At 46.8% G+C, this 20,069-nt stretch overlaps 1 protein-coding gene across 1 annotated transcript in view; it reads left to right on the plus strand.

The window, feature by feature from the left end:
- Positions 1–20,069, plus strand: part of PEBP4 (phosphatidylethanolamine binding protein 4) — a 2,262,838-nt gene that overhangs the window by 856,359 nt on the left and 1,386,410 nt on the right. The window contains exon 4 of the mRNA XM_078665387.1: positions 12,191–12,289. Within this exon, the coding sequence (XP_078521513.1) occupies positions 12,191–12,289 (99 nt within the window). The remainder of the gene's footprint in view (positions 1–12,190; positions 12,290–20,069) is intronic.

Genomic DNA, 20,069 nt, shown 5'->3' on the forward strand with positions numbered 1-20,069 from the left:
ATGAGATATTACAAGAGTTCAATTAATATCCAATGTTGTTCTTCAAGATGAGTAACAAAAGATTGAAGTGAACGGGGAAATGTTGCAGAAGAGAAGGAGGTACAAGAGATAGAGTGACTGGCAGTTCCATTGTTCGATAATATGAGATTGTTCCTTATAACAATGAACGACAAGTTATTCAATAATTTTTGAGAAGATTCCTTAAGATGAGAACTGACGATATGAAACCATACCTGGGATCATTCTACAACATGAGAAGATGCACTAGGTGGGAGAATACCTGGGGTCAACCAGCAGGGCTAAGAGAAATGAGCCTGATGATAGCAGGAGCAGTTCTACTAGAGTAGAGTTAGTACAGGAGACGAATTCCAGAGATCATTCAAGATGAGGCGTGGCAGGATGTAAAATACCACATTAGATTGTTTCCGGAGGCAAGGGGATTGACCAGAGACGGAATACTGGAGTTAGTTTAATTTTTTCATTTGTCCTCCTTCCATCTCTACCATTCAAAATGACAAATATTTATACAACTTAAAAAGCATTTATGAAAAAAATATGAAAGATCACGAGACAAGAGATTCATAGGACGGAGGCAAAGCGCAAAAGGGCTAGAAATGAAATGTCTCATTTTTAACACGTGGGTTCCTTGTTTTCAAAGGCATTCTAACCTCAAGTGGAGGATGCCGGCAACACAAGGCATCTTGCTTTAATTAACTTCGACAACACTGCTTCCTTCCACCAGAGCTCGATTAAAAGGTACTTGGCCGTGTGAAACTGTGCTGCTACTTACCTGATCACGTCTTTCAATCCATAATCTCTTTTACCAGATCGTTTTCTAACTTTATTTTCAGTTTTCAAAAACCTACAAAACCTACAACATATGTCAAGTCTGATGGCTGTGTAACTATGAAAGGCGTAAGAGGTGCCATTCCACCAACATGGCACAGGATTCGAAATACATCTTTCTCACTTACAGGCAGCACTTTAACACCACATTTTGATATGTCAGGAAAGATACAATTCGAGATATGTTAGAGCACACACCATCAAACGTTGGCAATTTGCACAAGTTTTTACCTTCATTTTCATCTGTATTTCCCCCCAAACCCCTGTGTCTATCCGGATCAATGTTAGTCACCATTACCCATTCCCTGTTTTTAACCATGTATTTTTTTCTTCTGGTGAGCTTTGCAATGAGGACAGCAGTCTCAGTTCATCCTGGGGCTGTATTATGGTAATTGCGCATTTTCATCGTTTGCACCCTATTAACATGAATGCGCTGCCCCCAGGGCAGCCGTGAACTTACAGCCGCTCCGTGTTTTCACAGTGCAGGCGGCAACCCACCTGCACTTTTGAGGGGGATTAAAGATCCCCTTGCAGGAGGGTGAAGTCAGTGACCGCACCTCTTGCAAGGAGATGTCTGGCGGGTCCATGGAGCCCCCTTCCCCCCTTCCAGAGGGCTGCCATCAGGGTGCGCACTGACAGTTTGCCACCTTTTAGATGGCGCATTCTCAGTGCAACTCCTGAGGGCTCCTTTGCCTCTGCGCCCACGTCGGTAATACAGCGTGGGCATAGAGGCAATGGGATTACCTAATTTGCATGGGGCATGCCCCCATACAAATGAGGGAATTTCCCCTTTAAGATAGCGTTAGTGCTTTATGTGCGCCAGCGCTCTTGGTATTTCAGAAGGGGCCGCACAAGCGTCTGCGGCCACTTCGATGATACCAAAGTGCCCCGGGGGCGCACAAAGTGGGCACAATCGCTTGTTGCTCCCCCGGGGCATTTTATGTAAATCCGCCCCTGGGGCCGCATTACACATGCTGTGCACTTTCCTTCATTGCGCCGGGTGCACCTTTAAAAAGGTGCGCCCGGAGCAATGAAGGAAAGTGCACCGCATTATGGGGAATCCGCTGCCCCCAAGGCAGCCGCGAACTCGTGCTGCCCGGGGAGCAGCGCATTTACGTAAAATACAGAGCGGCTGCTTTACAGCCGCTCCGTGTTTCACTGTGCAACGGCGGACCGCATGCACTTTTAAGGGGAAATAGAGATCCTCTTGCAGGCGGGTGCAGTCAGTGACTGTACCCTTCTGCAAGGGGATGTCTGAGGTTCCATGGGACACCCTCTACCCCTTGCAGAGGGACGCTCTTAGGAGGCGCACTGACAGTGTGGCACCTTCTAGTTGGCGCACTGTCAGTGTGCCTCTTCAGGGCTTCTTTGACTCTGCCCCCATGTCTGTAGTACGGCACGGGGGCAGAGGCAAACGGATTCCCTCATTTGCATAGGGTATGCCAGGGACAAATGAGGGAACCCCCCTTGAAGGTATCGCTGGCGCTTTAGGTGCACTAGCGCTATCGGTATTACTGAAGGGGACGCAGATGCATCTGCGCCCCCTTCTGTAATACTAAAGTGCCCTGGGGTTGTGCAAAGCGGGCACAAGTGCCCGTTGCGCCACCGTGGCACTTACTGTAATACGGCCCCTGGTGTCTGAGGGATCCATCAAGCCCTGACTCATCATTGTCCAATATACTACCTCTTCACAAAGGACCTGATCCACAAAAGAAAAACCAAAGGTGGTGATGGCCGGAGCGTTGACAATACAAACACTCACCCCCAGTCAACTGATCTAGGTTTAATCCATCACCGTTCTTTAGCTCACTCCGCCACCCCAGTTCAGACATGGCCATATGCAAATCAGTCTGACCCTGTGCCTCATGGGAGCAGTCAAGCCCGAACTGCCAAGCCATGTCTTCCCTGGACCAGAATCAAGCTTCCCAGGACCGGTTTCTGGCATTACAGCTGTCTTCAGCCGGGCTTGCTGACTCCAGTGGCAAAGTGAGCAAGGGACTCACGTCTGAGCATACCCTGCCAACTTAGGGCGAACAAAGAAAAACCAAAGGTGGTGATGGACGGAGCGTTGACAATACAAACACTCACCCCCAGTCAACTGATCTGGGTTTAATCCATCACCGTTCTTTAGCCCACTCCGCCACCCCAATTCAGACATGGCCATATGCAAATCAGTCTGACCCTGTGCCTCATGGGAACAGTCCAGCCCGAACTGCCAAGCCATGTCTTCCCTGGACAGGAATCAAGCTTCCCAGGACCAGTTTCTGGTATTACAGCCGTCTTCAGTCGGGCTTGCTTGACTCCAGTGGCAAAGTGAGCAAGGGACTCACGTCTGAGCATACCCTGCCAACTTAGGGCGAACAAAGAAAAACCAAAGGTGGTGATGGACGGGATCCACAAAAGACCTCTGCACTCGTGGCGGTGGTCCGCAGTCATCGAGAAGTCTCTGCACTCGTGGTGAAATCTCAATGAGAATTCTTATTGCAGAGATTCCGCCCCAGCGGTGGGACCTCCTCCACGAGTGCGGATGCCTTTTGTGACTCATGTCATTAGTCTGTCATGTTTTCATGTTTATTTTATTTGTTCTCTTTCAGCCACCGCCCCTTTTACCATGTCTTTTACTCTGTTACTCAGCTGCAGGTCAGTAGGTGTCATCCAATGTATTGTTATATGCCTCTGCCAAAGCAGCGTAGAGCGCTGCAAATTTGAATTACGTTTTTTTACTCTGTGGGTCTTGAGAACTTTGCTTATCAGACATTGATTAGGTGTCTGAGCCTGCTGCTTGATAGTAGACTTATGTTTTTATTTCTTCTTATTTGACCAAAGTGCTTTGTAGATAAAGAATACCTAAATTTGTTCCAAGGCTTTAGTGAGAGCTCAAACAATACTTGAGCAAGTTCCAATGGTGTGGAGTGAAGGTGTAAATACCAGAGATCATTCTAATATCTTGAAGAATCCAAACAGACAGTAAAACACATGATGACCTCCCAACGAGAAGAAGAATGATGGAACAATATTGGGGGTCTTCCAGACTAAGGGGCGCTGTCAGATCCATAATACTCCCCGTGGCCCTGTTTTGGCAAAGGAGTAACGTGACAGCGTTTCTTCTCTGACCTGTTGTGCTGCAAGAATATTCAGAGTGGGGGTGCTGGCCTTGAACATCACATTATTCAAGTCATATGGGCTGTAAAATAACGGAGTGCTTCTTAAAGTTCAAGTGTACTAAATGAGCCAAACCCACTCATTAAGAGAATGGGGTAGTTCAGTGGGGCGGATACGTGGTGATTTTTGGAACACACATTACAAATATGTGACTAAAATTTGTTAGGGTATTGTCACTTACAGTGAGCACATTCTCCACCAACATGACTCTTTGTGCTCCTCAGCTATCAGAAACAACCTCTGAAACTCTAACATACTGTTTTATTGGGTAAAGCGAAGTATTCTGTGGCTTTTGCAACCTACTGACTGTCATCTGTTGAAAGAAAGACCTGTAGAGCATTTTGTCAATCCAAATGGAAATTAACCTTCTATTTAAGATGAACAGGTTCCATCCCAACCTCCCAACAAACCAATATCTAGTGACCTCACACTCTTAAACAGTCCAGCTGAAATGTGAAAACCTATGTTAAGGTGATATGCAACAGCTTATGCACGATCAGCCATACAGGCAGATGATCATTCAGCCACACAGAGTGGCATGCTCCATTATAGGGCTATATCACCAAGCAATGGAGAAAAAACCTTGAAGTCTTACATACTCCTCCTACATATGTCATTGAGCCATCTTACATCTTGATTTAAGCAATGTCTGAATCCCTAATCCTATTGTTTTCTGATTGCAAGTATAGCACTATAGGACTTCAATGAAAAAAACTAAAAACGTGTAAGGGGGAAGTAGAAAGTACTTTATTTTTGCCCCACACTCACCTGAATAAAAGCCACAAGAGACCTTACCTGGATTCTTTGTATTCCGTCAGCTACATGTTTCTTCACTCAGGACCTCTATTGGTCAGGTGCATTCATCAGGACAAGCATATTTTTTTTATCTAGTCCTGCCACCTGATGAACTGTGTGCCAATAGATATTATGTCCCATAAATACAGCAGTTCAAAGGAACAATTTACCTCTGTGCTATATATAGTAACTGCGCTTCTCGGAAGGTGTGCCAACACCAAACACAGATACAAAGCCAGACAGGGCCGGCTCTAGAGCGGTGCGACCGGTGCCACCGCACCGGGTGCTGACGTCACATGGGGGCACCTGTTTGCTAGTATAAATTGTGCCTAATAGCACCGCTGCGTTACTTGCTTCCAGCAATTTTTAGCCAACAATTAAAATATCAAGATAAGTCTGGTGATTAATTTTCTTCCTGGCGAGATGGGAGTTTTGTCTAGTAGAAGTTTTGAGTCATGGAAATTTTGATTCATGGTAAGGTAGTGCAGAGGGTTAATATGCCTGCTGCAAAGAATATGTACCATGCAGGCAGATCACAAAGTGAAAATAATGTAAACAGGTCAGTGGGTTACTGCTATTGTCCGAGACTTCTTTTTGATAGTTGCATTTTATTAGTTAAAATCCAAATGTAGAACAGTGATAAACTGTCATCAAAGAACTGCGTGCAGACTTCAAGCTATAGATTAGAGTGTATGGATTTTTTTCCCCAGACTTTCATTATTCTAATGTTGCAAAAAGGGTTAATTTGGGTACAAATCAGTTCTCCTTATTCAAGAGAACCCCACCCCAGCGTGTTACATTTTAAATTCAGAGTTTGCGCTTCTCCAGACCAAGTACTCTTCAACTCTACTGCCTACCTGTATGGATGACATCTGAATTCACCCCTTGTTGTCCTCTGTCTTATACACTGATTTATACACCTATGATTGATAGTCTCTGTGTAATGTGTGTGTTATGTAAAGCGCTCTGACACCCTTCACTTTTATGAGTGATGCTATAAAATTAATTTAATGTATCTGAGAGAGAGTGGTTATGGAGACTGTTGAAGGGTGGCAGAGAGGGAATCCGTGGCGGAGGTGGTCATTGGGAAGTGCCAAAAAACATTATCGCACTGGGTGCCACCAGCACTAAAACCGGCCGTGAAGCCAGAGGTTAGTTCCAACTAGGCAGAGGCTTTGGTGTATATGCCATCTAATGCTGTATATTTAGGAATGCGTGACGGCAACGTTTTAGCAGGACACCATCGTACCTATAAGAAAAATTATACACCAGAAAAAGCTCACGGTGCCTATTTTTGTGTCAACTTTTTCACCAGTCCATGTAATGAATTGTTGATTAGTGAATATGATTGGGTGAGATGCCTATGTTTGGGATTTTTCATTGTTTATATTTGGCGGCACATCTTTTATTGCATGCATGTTTATTAGGTATTAGTGGTGGAGTTGCTCAGTAGGAAAGCAATCTTTTATTGCATTCATATTTATTACATATTAGAGAAGGTGGTGCTTAGTAGGAAAGCAATCTTTTATTGCATGCGTGTTTATTACCTATTAGAGAAGGTGGTGCTCAGTAGGAAAGCAATCTTTTATTGCATGCGTGTTTATTACGTATTAGTGGTGGAGTTGCTCAGTAAGAAAGCAATCTTTTATTGCATGCATGCTTATTACGTATTAGTGGTGGAGTCGCTCAGTAGGAAAGCAATCTTTTATTGCATGCGTGTTTATTACCTATTAGAGAAGGTGGTGCTCAGTAGGAAAGCAATCTTTTATTGCATGCGTGTTTATTACATATTAGTGGTGGAGTTGCTCAGTAAGAAAGCAATCTTTTATTGCATGCATGCTTATTACGTATTAGTGGTGGAGTCGCTCAGTAGGAAAGCAATCTTTTATTGCACGCATGTTTATTAGGTATTAGTGGTGGAGTTGCTCAGTAGGAAAGCAATCTTTTATTGCATTCGAGTTTATTACGTATTAGAGAAGGTGGTGCTCAGTAGGAAAGCAATCTTTTATTGCATGCGTGTTTATTACGTATTAGTGGTGGAGTTGCTCAGTAAGAAAGCAATCTTTTATTGCATGCATGCTTATTACGTATTAGTGGTGGAGTCGCTCAGTAAGAAAGGAATCTTTTATTGCACGTGTGTTTATTACATATTAGTGGTGGAGTTGCTCAGTAGGAAAGCAATCTTTTATTGCATTCGAGTTTATTACGTATTAGAGAAGGTGGTGCTCAGTAGGAAAGCAATCTTTTATTGCATGCGTGTTTATTACGTATTAGTGGTGGAGTTGCTCAGTAAGAAAGCAATCTTTTATTGCATGCGTGTTTATTACGTATCAGTAGTGGAGTCGCTCAGTAAGAAAGGAATCTTTTATTGCATGTGTGTTTATTACATATTAGTGGTGGAGTTGCTCAGTAAGAAAGCAATCAAAATGTGTGTTGCAAGGGTGTTGGCACTATGACGTTAGAGAAGCTGCATGAATACAGGTAAAGTACTATTTAGCTCTTCTGTTGATATGATATTGAAAAGTTCAGTGGTGCACTTCATTTCTGATTGTGGACTGTGTCCAGGAAGTTTATTTTTCCATATGTACAATTTAATTAACTTACTGTGTCCACTGACACAGTAGTCCTGCTTATAATTGTAATAATATGTATAAAAAGACATGGCTGTGTCTTCCATGCTTGCCCATGCACATAGAGAGTATTTAATTAAGCTGTTAATACAAACTTGCCTTTAGAAAAAACATGTTCGCAATAGCAAGTGTGTCCACCATATGGTTTTGCATGTCTGCCCTTATGTTTACCTCCAGGGTTTTGATCATGGTAACGAGGCTTGGTTTTGGTTTATCGCGGATACTGGTAAACAGTATACCAACTTTACTGTGAAACTTGGAGGAAATTGGCTTTCCGCACATATGTTCTGCTTACCCAGCACTTAAAATAAGTCATAACTTAACAAAGGAGATAAACTACATCATATGTGTCTGTTATGTCACAAAATACAGTGAGCCTGATTCATGAAAATAAACTCAAAAGTATGAGTGAAGATTTGCGCCTCGGTCTGAGCAAGGCATTCCATTTATTTCCATTCATTGCCTAGTTGTGTGCTTAGAAAGCTGCGCCAGGTGCTTCCAAACATACTACCAGGGATGTCATTCGACTTTTTAAAAAGTCTCCTATGCTCCCTGTGAGCAGTTCTCCATAGCGAAGAATTCCAAATGGGGGGAATGGAGTCTTCTGTGCAAACACACGTTTTTTTCTTTTTTTGTTCCTCTGCATAGAAAATATTTTGCCTATGGAAAAAGTTCTTCCCCAACAACAATAAATGTGGTGGTAATCCATTACCCTTCCCACCATTGAAGTCGAATTACTCTAATCCTTTGTTGGAATACATCTACAATTGCTAAGTTGAGGGGGTAATTTCGTTCTTTAAACTTACATTCACGGATACATTTACCTTTGGAAATTGGTCCCACTGATTTTAGTTTTTGCAGTTGTAGCATGATTTTTTTTATTTTTATGATTTTTTTTATTGAAACAGACATCGGTACAAATAATCAATGCAGAAGGCACAACCAAATGACATGTTGCAAAGGCATATAGATGAGGAACATTACAATTTGGCATAGGAGGGGAACATCACAAGGGGAACATTCATTTCAGAACAGTTTGGTGGCGTACAAATTTCTCCTCGGTAGCTATTCCAATGGCTCCAGATACAGGCCCATTTTTTGGGGCATCCCCTGGCAACATAGACCGTTTTCAATCAAGGTCCCTCTCCCAGGCATCTAGCGAAGGCGGTTTAATAGCTCCCCACAATCGTGCAATGTTTCTTTTTGCTATCATGAACCCCAGGGTGGCCCATTGTGTCTGGTGAGTGTTCAGGTCCGTAGTTTCCCATATGTTAAGGAGGCAACGTCTTGCCTCTGGCAACAACCGGATGTGTATTGCTGTAGACATTGTCTTGTGTACCTCCTGCCAAAAGGAGCTGATATAGTGACATTCCCATATGATGTGCAAATAGGATGCCAGGTTCCCACACCACTTCCTGCACTCTCCGCTATCTGCTCGCCCCATGGGATCAGGCGCGGCCCAGTGATGTATATACGATGAAGGATTTTTAGTTGTACAAGTCTAAGGCGTGCCGGTATGGCGACCACTTTAGGGGATGACACTGCCTCTCGCCAGTCTTCGTCGTCTATCTCGATCCCGTCCCCCACTCATTTCTCCCTTACTGCCTGGAGGGGATCTGTCATGTTGTTAATCAGCTTTTTGTATATTAGGGAAATTGGTTTTTCTGGCTTGTGGCCATCCAAGATTCTGTCTTCCAAGGGTAAGGCCTCCGAAGGGGCTGCCCCCCGGGGCAGGAGTGATTGAAGCAAATGTACGATTTGAGCGTATCGGAAATATTCAGTGCTGGCCAGGTCATATTCAACCTGCAATGTGTTGTAGGACTTGACTCCCCCCTCTCCCCAAATTTCTCTGACCTGAGAAATGCCAATGAGGTCCCATCTATCGAAACCTTTAGATCTCCATAGGCTACCAAGGATTTCAGCTTCCCAGAGTGGGGTTGCTGCCATCAGTTTATGTCCCTACTCAAGAGAGTTGGTGGTATCATGCCAAAGTTGGACCGAATGGTTTGTGGGACCTGTCAGGGTGTATTTTTTGGGGTGCGAATAGAGTGCCCAAAACCGGCCCCAGCCCCAGGGGCCCACCAGGAAAATGCCTTTAGTGGGAAGGGTATGCCCTGGCAGTTTGGGCTGGAATGTGGGCAAGGAACAGGGTCAAGACTGATTTGCAAATGGCTGGATCCAAACTGGGGTGGTGTGGTGAGGAAAATAATGATTGATTAAACCCAGATCTTTGTGACTGTGGGTGAATATTTGGATTGTCCAGCATTCTGGATTGAAGTTAGCCTGGCTGAGGAAGGTGATGCCTTCAAACTGGTCCCAGGATGCTTGTTTTCGGTCCAGCCAGGACCTGGCTTGGCAGTTCGGGCTGGGCTGTTCCCACAAGGAACAGGGCTAAGACTGATTTGCTTATGGCTGGGTACGAACTGGGGTGTTGTGGTGAGCAAAAGAATGATGGATTAAACCCAGATCTTTGTGACTGGGGTGAATGTTTGCATTGTCCAGCATTCTGTCCATCAATTGTTCCTTTTGCATATGTCGCCCTAAGTGGGAAGGGTATGCCCAGACGTGGGTCCCGTGCTCAGTACACCACTGAATTCAAGATAGTCTGGCTAAGGAAGAGTGATGCCCTGAAACCGCCTAAGTGGGAAAGGTATGCCCAGACGTGGGTCCCATGCTCAGTACACCACTGAATTCAAGCTAAGACTGATTTGCATTTGGCTGGGTCCAAACTGGGGTGGTGTGGTGAGCAAAAGAATGATGGATTAAACCCAGATCTTTGTGACTGGGGGTGAATGTTTGCATTGTCCAGCATTCCGTCCATCATTTGTTTCTTTTGCTACTGACAAATGAGAAGGTGATGGAGTAGTGGGCACTCTTTAAGTGCCCATTAATGTGTAGCAGTTAGTCTTGGGCCAGCCAAACAGTCATGCGCACTTTGCATGTTGTTCTCCGAGGCTGCATTACAACCTGGGTGGAGAACATGCCCAGGCTCCCTTTACCCATCTGAGTGCCGAACCTCGGCGCTCAGACCAATCATTGTGATGGGTTTAGGGGAGCCTCGGTGTTTCCTGTTACAGCCGGAGCGGAGGGACGACGGAGGAGAAATGCGGCGAGAAGGTAAGTGTACATTTCTTTTCCTTTGCCCCCACGCCCACCCACTACTGATCCATGCGAGCCACCACTGAGTTGCAGCTTGGGGCCTGATGCGGAAACCATTTTAAGTTGCAAGTCCGACAATATGCAAAATCACTGGGTTTGCTGGTAAAACACCCTTTTACCCATGCAGAAAAGCCCTTTTACGAATCTTTCCAACTAATAAAATTGATTTTGCTATCCGTTCCCACTCGCAAATGGAGGGGCATGACAAATCTATGGTTTGTGAGGTCGCAGGCCACTGATCGTTTACAAACAACTGATTTGTGGTGTTAACTGTTTTGCTGCAAATCGGGCCCTGTCCCCCAGGGACTACTCCTCCTCTCCTCCTTCGGGAATTTTCCAGTTGACTTGGGGGGGGGGGGTGGTAGCAGGCGGCCTCAAGACCAGTATTTGCTCCCTCCAATGTAATCCCAAACGGGAAACATTATTTACAGCAGCATCTGTCCCATTTATGGACATGGGTCAATCAAAGGGTGACTTGTTTAAAATAAATAAAAAAATCCATTTTGGGAATTCAAATGCAAGTTCTGCTGTCCCTTGCTGGGCTTCAGCCCTGCATTTTCATCTAGTCGCTGTGGGAGGCAGAGGTACCTCTGCGAACGGACAATACTCAATGCGATCTATTATGTGTTGCATTACAAATTGCACACCCATTTACAAACTAGTTGGTTACACATACCACATCCTGAAGTGGGAATGGCCATTAGTGCATCAGGCCTAAAGTAGCTCGTATGTGTGGTAGCGTAAAATGCAGAATAATGATCAATTGTGAGTGTGAAACTGAATCCTCGTTTTAAACATGTGTGATAGGTTATCACAGGCGTGCGTTATTCTACTTTATTATTTTATTTAGAATAACAACTTTATTAGGCTTCTTGTCATTTCACCACCACTTTAGGACGTATTTCAAAACATCACTAGTATAGTTTATGCATCATGTATCAGCATAATACCTGCTAGTGATACCTTCTGCATTAGGACTCTACCTATCACAATTTGGTGATGACACAGCGATCAGTAAACAGGAATCAAAATAATGTGTCTCGTACAACATTGAGAATAACCACATGCACCATGTCCTTCTAACTAGTGCTGAGGTACATTTTTATTTAATGTAGCTGATTTATACAGTGTATATCCTTCTTTCCTAGACAGCAATAAATGCAATTGACGAAGAGTCTAAGTACATCAACGACTACAACCCGGTGATTTTGTCCATGTGGAATGCTAACATGGATATACAGTTTGTGGCTGATAACTGTATGGCTTTGGCTCGGTATGTGACATCTTACAAGTAGGCATGTGGGTACCAGTGACAAATGGATACAGGGAAGACTGTCTAAGCATATCTGTCTTTAGTTCTTTCCAGGAGTGGATAAAAGGGAGCTAGTCTGACTGTCAGTGGACGGTCACTGTAGAGTCTTCGAATGCCTCGAATATTTGACCTAAGTTTTGTGTTGTTGCTGTTGGTTGTCGAGTTCATCCAAGATTTGCCTCCTTGTTATATGTGCTTAGCCTAAGATTAAGAGTTTAAGAGCACTGAAAATGTCACACTAGGTTAAAGAAGAGGTGCAAGACTCACCCTATAACTTCCCTTCTAGGACAAGAAGTATGTGCTAATAATGGTGGACCCGGATGCCCCGAATCGTGCAGAGCCCACCATGCGCTTCTGGAGACACTGGCTTGTTAAAGACATCAGTGTGAGTACTCTGGGTTTTGCTATTTCCTAGGAGTGTTGGGGTATTGGGTTGCTTTGCTGAGTAGCGATAAAACTGGTATGTATGGCTTTCAAAGAGAACCTCTATCGTTTACTTCAGTTTTTAAATGTCTAACTCACTGCTTTGACGTAGCAACAGTTAAAATCACAACTAGTTACCCACTGTTGCTACATCATAAAGGCCTTCCAGGACATGCTGACAGGGCTCTCCAAGAGCAGGTCAGCGCAGCTCTGCTTGTCTGCTTTGAATGAATGCAGAAAGCACAGCTGCAGGAGGGGGAAGGAAGGCATTGATGATGGTAGGCTGTGGTTAAGAATATTGGCAGTTAAGGTATTTGCTTCTCATATTTGGGACAGACAGGACAGGCCACATACTCCTTTGCCTCAGACTAGCAGTTATAAGTAGTGGCAGGTGTCTTTGGGATTCATATATAACATAAAGTTATAGATTGGTAACTGAATTTCCAGAATGTTATACACCTCGGGGTTCACAGTGACATCATAGACAACGTGAGCTTTATTGTAGTTGTGTATTTGATGTCACTCAGAACCCCTCAAAGACAAACATCCCACAAATTCACAGTTAACCATCTATAATTCTATATGTATTGCAATGGGAGAGCCCCCTCCGACAAAGGAAGGGATGCATACATTTAATCGCCCAAACCACACCAGTTTAATAGATACATACTCCTGGACCTCAGACTCTGGCCTAAATTGGTTGACATGAGTATTGTCTTTCGGCAGGATAGTGACCACAATGCCTTAGACTTGACATTGAGCCCATTAGAGATTGCCCTAGTAAGTACCTGCACGGAACCTTTTTAGGTCTCGGTAATATCCGGTCTGCCGAAGGCAGACCGGAAGTCCGAGAATTAATGTTTCTTAGAGTGGCTGCTTTAGCCCGCCTCTCTTTTTGTCTCTCCTCCATTGGCTGGCTTCCTAAAGGGAGGCTGCCATTGGAGGAGAGAGCCGTCCCTCCAAGGAAGCTCCGTCTTTTTCGGATTTGGGGGCGTGATTTTTTGCGTTCTTTAGCCCTGTGACGTCATCTGTCACTCAGAGCGCAAAAAAACACGCCCCCGAATCGGAAAACGGCGGCGCTTTTCTTTAAGCCATTTTTTTTAGGATTATGGTGACGTAAACAGTGAAATGTTTTAGTAAGATAGTCAACATCTATTTGTGTAGCGTTATCGCCAACACATTGATGGTAAAAAGCCTCTTCTAATCAGATGGTACAGTAATTCTGGCGTTCAACCGATAGTTTTGTGCTAGTTACCTTAGAATCCCCCTTAGAAACCTCCCATCAGAAAATAGTAGAGTTGAGAATACAAGTCACCTACATTGGCGCACGTATACTCACTCGCCGACAAGATGTTTTGTTTACAGCGCAGAGCATCATTTCATTTCGAAGCGACGCTCTGTAGGGATTCTTTCTTTAACCAGCATCTCTACAAACTTTATTTGGTTGAAAGCCTGTGGACTTCTCCTCTCTAGACGCTAGATGGCGATCTTCCCCGCGCAAAGGCCCACCATAGTTCCCGGTCTGCAGATGGAAGTACACCATCCCCGCTCCTTCAAGGGGTCCCCAGTTAGCTCTATTTTAATGAATACCTATGAGACATCGGGGATTGAGGGGACACTATTCACACTCAATAGAAGGCCGTGCCCCATTAATGTGGTTACTCCAGGGCGCCTGTGGCCATAACTAATGTCTACATTTGTGCATCGCTGGCTGGCTTTACGTCCGTGAAGCTGGCGGCCAATTGACAGTTTGAATTATAATTAATAATTGATGGTAAAGGTAATTCAGTTTCCAATATTGTTGGCAATTTCAGTTTGAAAGTATTTTCTTCGCGTGTTCACCACAGATGTTTGGAGTTTACACAATGTGAAATAAGTCCTCCTAGGGACCTAGTGTAAGTTTCAAACATTGTAGGATCGCGCACGAGAGCCATCGCACGGATTGCAAAACGTCGGGGACATCATCAAAAAGTTTTAATTTTCCAGACATCCCTGCGGAAAACTCTCAACGCACTTTTTCACCACGTGTTTTTTTTCGAATTAGGAACCTGTGCTGTAGGGCGTCCCCCGTCACTGCCTATTAGATTCATGTGCTTCCTTCCAGGGAGCCTTTCCTCGCAGCTTTAACATGAGGATGCATTATTAAGCGACCTCTTTAGGGATCATTGTATCGACTTCAGTGTGAGTAAGAGCTGAATTGGCTCTGCGCACAGACAGCACATGCGAGGCCAACGAGGTGTCCAAGAATATTGGGCTCCAGCAAAAGTATTTTTAACCAAAACTCTCAATTAATTGCGGCGACAAACTGGTAGCTTCCAAACTCCTGAGTGTAGCAAAGCTACAACATAAACAAGCACTGAAGTGTTCCTCACAATGACGTCGTGGAACGCTATCTTAAAACAACTACAGTATTGGCAAAACTCTGAAAAAGTTATTGTTCGGCATCCAAAAACGAATCAGAGCCCACCCTCGACCCCTCACTCCATTTCGCGCAAAGCATCACTCAATAGAGAGAATTAAAAAAAAAAAAATATATATATATATATATATATATATATATATATATGTATGTGTGTGTGTGTGTATGTTTGTATGGGTATTAGGATATATATGTATGCCATCGGTGCTTGTATCCTTGCTATACTTTAATGAGAACGTAAGTGCATCACCTCATCAGGGCTACGAAGCGCTATATAAATGAAACTATAAAATATAACCAATGTGCACGCAAGAAGAACTTAAGAGTTTAATTTAAAAGCACATGTACGGTACAATTTTAGTAGAAATGGACCGTTCCGCGGTAAACGAAACACCATTGCGAAAAATGCTGAAAGATGATTGAATTTATAATTTGACACGATCTAAAAAAAAAAAAACTAAATACGCAGATGCATATTGGAGGAAATGAGACACATCCGTCGCCCACAGGCAGGTCACACCTGGCACTGTCTATAGAGAAACAGATGAAGGAAGCGCCATATCGCAAAGGGCATCTGACCCATCGCAATTTATTGGCCGTATTTAACATAACCCTTACCGTCCTTTACCGGGAGACGCGCGTCTGTGTGGTCTTCCCTGCCTCGCCTTCCTTTATTTTGTAAATTATTTACTTAACCGGCCCATGAATAGTAATGAAAGCCGCGTTCTCCGCAGTGCTACATTTCCATCGCATCCTTTTTAGGTCTCGGTAATATCCCCAGCCTCAAAAACACTCTTATCCAAGCAGTTCCCCAGCAGGCAGACCAGTCGCGGCATTACCTCATCGTCCCTCCCTCGCTTCCCTTCCTTACAAAATTGAGGCATCCCTGCCTCACCAGACACCGGTACCCACGTGATTTGTCACGTGGGGACTATATATAGCCCCCAGCCCCCTCATACCTCCTGTTCTTTTTTGTCTCACCATTGTGAGACGCGCGTCCCACGCGCTGGCCTTTCTGCGGAGCTGCGGTCATTTTCTTCGGATTAGAGGGCTTCTCCCTCACTTGCTGTTGCCTGCTGGGTCTGGCGACGCCGGCCTGGTGTGCGCGAGCCTTCCCCACCGCATTTCTGGAGTTGCGGTGCACTTCTCGGCGGCTGGGCGGTCGGGTTCCGGGTGACGGAGTCACCGGCCCTGAGTGGCTGGGGCTGTAGTTCCGGTTCGGGGGACCGGAATGGGAATCGGCGGCTGGCGGATGTGCTGTGGCTTCTCGGCTGACTGTTTCCGATGCTCCTTTACGGTAGGGGCCTCGTTTGAGGTCGATTTTTATTCGTTTTTCTGTTTTTGTGATTGGATTTCTGTTTTTTACAGGCTTCTTCATTGGTTGCCTCGTGGATTTTTGATTCTATTGGTTGTCTCCCGGCTGGGGCTGTGCTACACGTTATTTAAGTGCTGGCCTCGGCTGTTCTACCCTGTCAGTTGCACTATGGCTAAGCGGACTTTAAAGCGCTTGAGAGTTTTGTCTTCCACTGATGATGATGATGGTGAGGTGCCTGTCCCGGCTCGTCGGACCAGGTCCCAGGGTCCGGTGGATTCTTCTGCCCTCCTGTCTGCTTCTGAGGTGCAGTCCATGATTGAGGCTGCTGTGTCTCGTGCCCTGGAGGCGAGGGGTGCTACGACGAGGCGCAGGTCTTCTCGTGCTGCGGGGGGTCCGGTGGACTCTCCCTCTGATGACTCCTCTTCTTCTTCGGACTCTGCCATGCCTTCTGCGTCTTCGGGGAAGTTTGTGCGTAGGGAAGAGGTGCCTGCTATTCTCCAACACATCAGGGTGAACTTGGGATTTTCTCCTTTTGCTGCTCCCGTGGGGTCTGAGGACATTTTTCCCCAATATGTTAAGCCACCTGCGCTCTCCATGCCCTTTCATGGCCGCATCAAAGACTTGATTTTGGGGGAATGGCGGGGCCTTGAGCGCGCCTCTGTTCCTCGCTTTTTGCAGAACCTTTATTCCCTGGAGGATGGGGAGGTCTCTCTTCCTCACTCTGTGAAGGTAGATGCCATGTTGGCCACTCTTATTGGTCGCACTTCTCTCAATCCTGAAGATTGTTCACCTTCGGATGCTACTGATAAGAAGGTGGATGGTGCTCTGAAGAAAGCCTTTTCCGCGGGGAATTTGTCTTTACGTGCTGGCGTCTACTCGGCATATGCGGCACAGTCCTTGGTGTCTGACTTTGGCAAACTGGCCACGGCTATTCAGGAGGAGACAGACTGCTCTGGCTTGCTTGTTCACATGGAGCAACAGGCTAAGCTCTTGGCTGACGTCTCTTCGGATGTGCTTCGGTCTGCGGCCATGACCTCTGGCTCCTTGGTTTTGGCTCGTCGGAACTTGTGGATGCGTGACTGGAAGGCTGATTCTTCGGAGAAGTCCTCACTCCTTAAGATCCCCTTTGATGGCAAGATGCTCTTTGGTGACCAGCTGGATAGTATGATCACTAAGGCCTTCAAGGACCGTAAACATGCTCTGCCTTACAAGGGCAAGGCGTCTGCCTCTTGTTCTCGCCGTTTTTGGAATCCGGCTCCTTCCTCCTCTGCGTCCTTTCAGTCTTCCCGCCAGTCCTCCAAGAACTTTTCTTCTCGTCAGCGCCGCTTCAGACCCGGGAAATCTTCGGCCTTGCCTGGTCCCAAGCTTCCGGCGGATACCTTCAAGAGGAAGTCCTGACGTCGACTGTGTTTCGGCCGCCTGTCCTGTGGGCGGGAGGCTGATGTCTTTCCTGGACGCTTGGCGGCTGGATGTGAGGGATCTCTGGGCGTTGACTATTATCAGGAGAGGCTATCTTATAGACTTTGTCGCCGTTCCACCCGGCTGGGGCACCATCCTTACTCCTATCCCCAAGTCTCCGACCAAGAGGGAGGCTCTGCTGGATGGGGTTCGGGATCTTCTGTCAAAGAAGGCGATCGTTCCGGTCCCACTGACACAGTGAGGTCTGGGATGTTATTCCATTTTGTTTCTGGTCCAGAAGGTGTCAGGGGGATTCCGGCCAGTTCTGGACCTGAAGAGGGTGAATGGTTGGGTTCGGACCGTCCACTTCAAAATGGTGACTTTGCAGTCCATCATCCCGTTGGTGGGGGTCCGGGACTTCATGACGTCTATCGATTTGCAGGACGCTTACCTTCACGTTCCTGTGGCTCGGACTCATCAGCAGTTCCTTCGTTTTGCGATTGGCAGCTTCCACTTCCAGTTTGCGGTTTTGCCATTCGGGCTGAAGTCCGCCCCTCGGGTCTTCACCAAGCTCTTGGCCCCTTTGGTGGCCCTGGTCCACTGTCGGGGGATATTTCTACATCCATATCTAGACGACTGGTTGGTTCATGCTCCCTCTTTCCAGTTGTCTCTCGATCACACAGACGTGGTGCTGGCCGTTTTGAGGGAACACAGCTTTCTTGTCAATCTGGGCAAGTCGTTCCTTGTTCCATCCCAGGATCGTCTCTTCATTGGGGCCAGGTTTCGGACCGATTTGGGGGTGGTCACTCTGCCCGAGGCTCGGGTGGTCAAGATTCAAGCTCACATCCTGTCTCTTCTGTCCGGTCCGGTGCAGGTGGCAGCACGTTGGCTGCAGGTCCAGGGGGATATGGCGGCCACAGTTTTTCTGGTTCCTTGGGCCAGATTCCATTTGCACGCTCTGATGGCTCATGTTCTGGAGCATTGGTCTCCCCATTGCCTTCCCCTCTCTTCTCCAATCCCTGTTTCCCCTCAGATCAGGTCGTCTCTGGGTTGGTGGCTGGTTCGGGATCATTTGCTGAAGGGTGTCTCTCTCTCTCCTCCGGCTCCGGTTGTGGTGACCACCGATGCCAGCCTCTCGGGATGGGGGGCCTGGCTGGGGGTTCATCAGTCCAGGGGCTTCTGGTCTCCCGCTCAGAGCGGGATGTCGTCGAACTGGAGGGAGTTGGAGGCGGTCCGTTTAGCTCTGTTGGCCTTCTCCCGGTTTCTGCGGGGTTCCGTGGTCCTGATCAGGACGGACAACATCACTGCCATGGCTTACGTCAACAGGCAGGGGGGGACGAGGTCCTCTTCTCTAGCCCTGGTGGCGAGGCGGTTGTTTGTTTGGGCGGAATCTCATCTGTTGGCGCTCTCGGCGATCCATATTCAGGGGGTGTCCAATTCCCGGGCGGATGCCCTCAGCAGGGCCATTCCGTCTTCTGTGAATTTCTCCCTTCATCAGGAGTTGTTTGTGGCTCTGACGATGCCTTGGGGTGTTCCGGTGGTGGACCTCTTTGCGGATGTGGGAAATGCCTTGGTGTCCCGGTTTGTCTCCCGCTGTCGGGAGGGGTCGGCCTGGGCGGTGGATGCTCTCTCCTGCCCTTGGCCCCACGGGCTTCTGTATGCGTTTCCTCCTTTCCCCCTTCTTCTCCGCTTCCTTCTCCGGGTCCGGTCCTCGGGGGCTTCTGTGATTCTGGTGGCTCCGGCGTGGCCTCATGCCTCCTGGTTTCCTCTCCTGGTGGAGATGAGGTCGGAGATGGCGTGGTTGCTGCCTCTGTCCCCTCCCCCTTTGGTCTTCCCGGCGTTGCAACGAGATGTTCTGGGCCGGATGCGCTTGGCGGCTTGGAGGTTGAACGCTTAGGTCTTCTGCGTCAAGGGGTTCCGGCTGGTTTGACCTCTACTCTGCAGGCGGCTAGGCGCGCTTCGACCAACAAGTCCTATTTGCATCACTGGCGTTCTTTCAGTCGGTGGTGTCTTGTCCGGGATTTGGACCCTGCTACCTCTTCTTTGTTTGAGGTGATGCTGTTTCTTCAGGAGGGTGCTGCCTTGGGCTTGAAAGTGTCTTCCCTTCGTTTACAATGGGCGGCGATTAAGGCGTTTCGGAGCTCTTGGGGCAATCTCTCTGATTCTGAGGGGTTGGTCAGTCGCCTTTTTAAGGGTTTGTGTAATGTTCTTCCTGCCCCTCGGCGGCATTTTCCGACCTGGGATCCTTCTCTGGTCTTGGACGCCTTGATGTCTTCTCCCTTTGAGCCTTTGCTTTCGGTGGATCTGCGCCTCTTGTCCTTCAAAACCTTCTTTCTGGTGGCCATTTCCTCTGCTCGCCGCCTGGGTGAACTGGGTGCTCTTTCTTCCAAGCACCCTTTTTGTCGGATTTTTTATGACAGAATCGTGTTGCGGCCGATTCTTTCCTTTCGTCCTAAGGTGGATTCTCAGTTCCACAGGGATCAGGAGTTGGTTCTTCCTTCCTTTTTTGATTCTCCGTCCTCGGAGTCTGAGGTCCGGCTTCACTCTTTGGATGTTAGGAGGGCTCTCCTGGTCTATTTGGAGCGGGTCGCTCCTTTCCGTCTCTCGGAT

This window comes from Lissotriton helveticus, chromosome 11, assembly GCF_964261635.1.
Source record: "Lissotriton helveticus chromosome 11, aLisHel1.1, whole genome shotgun sequence".
Classification (NCBI taxonomy): domain Eukaryota; kingdom Metazoa; phylum Chordata; class Amphibia; order Caudata; family Salamandridae; genus Lissotriton; species Lissotriton helveticus.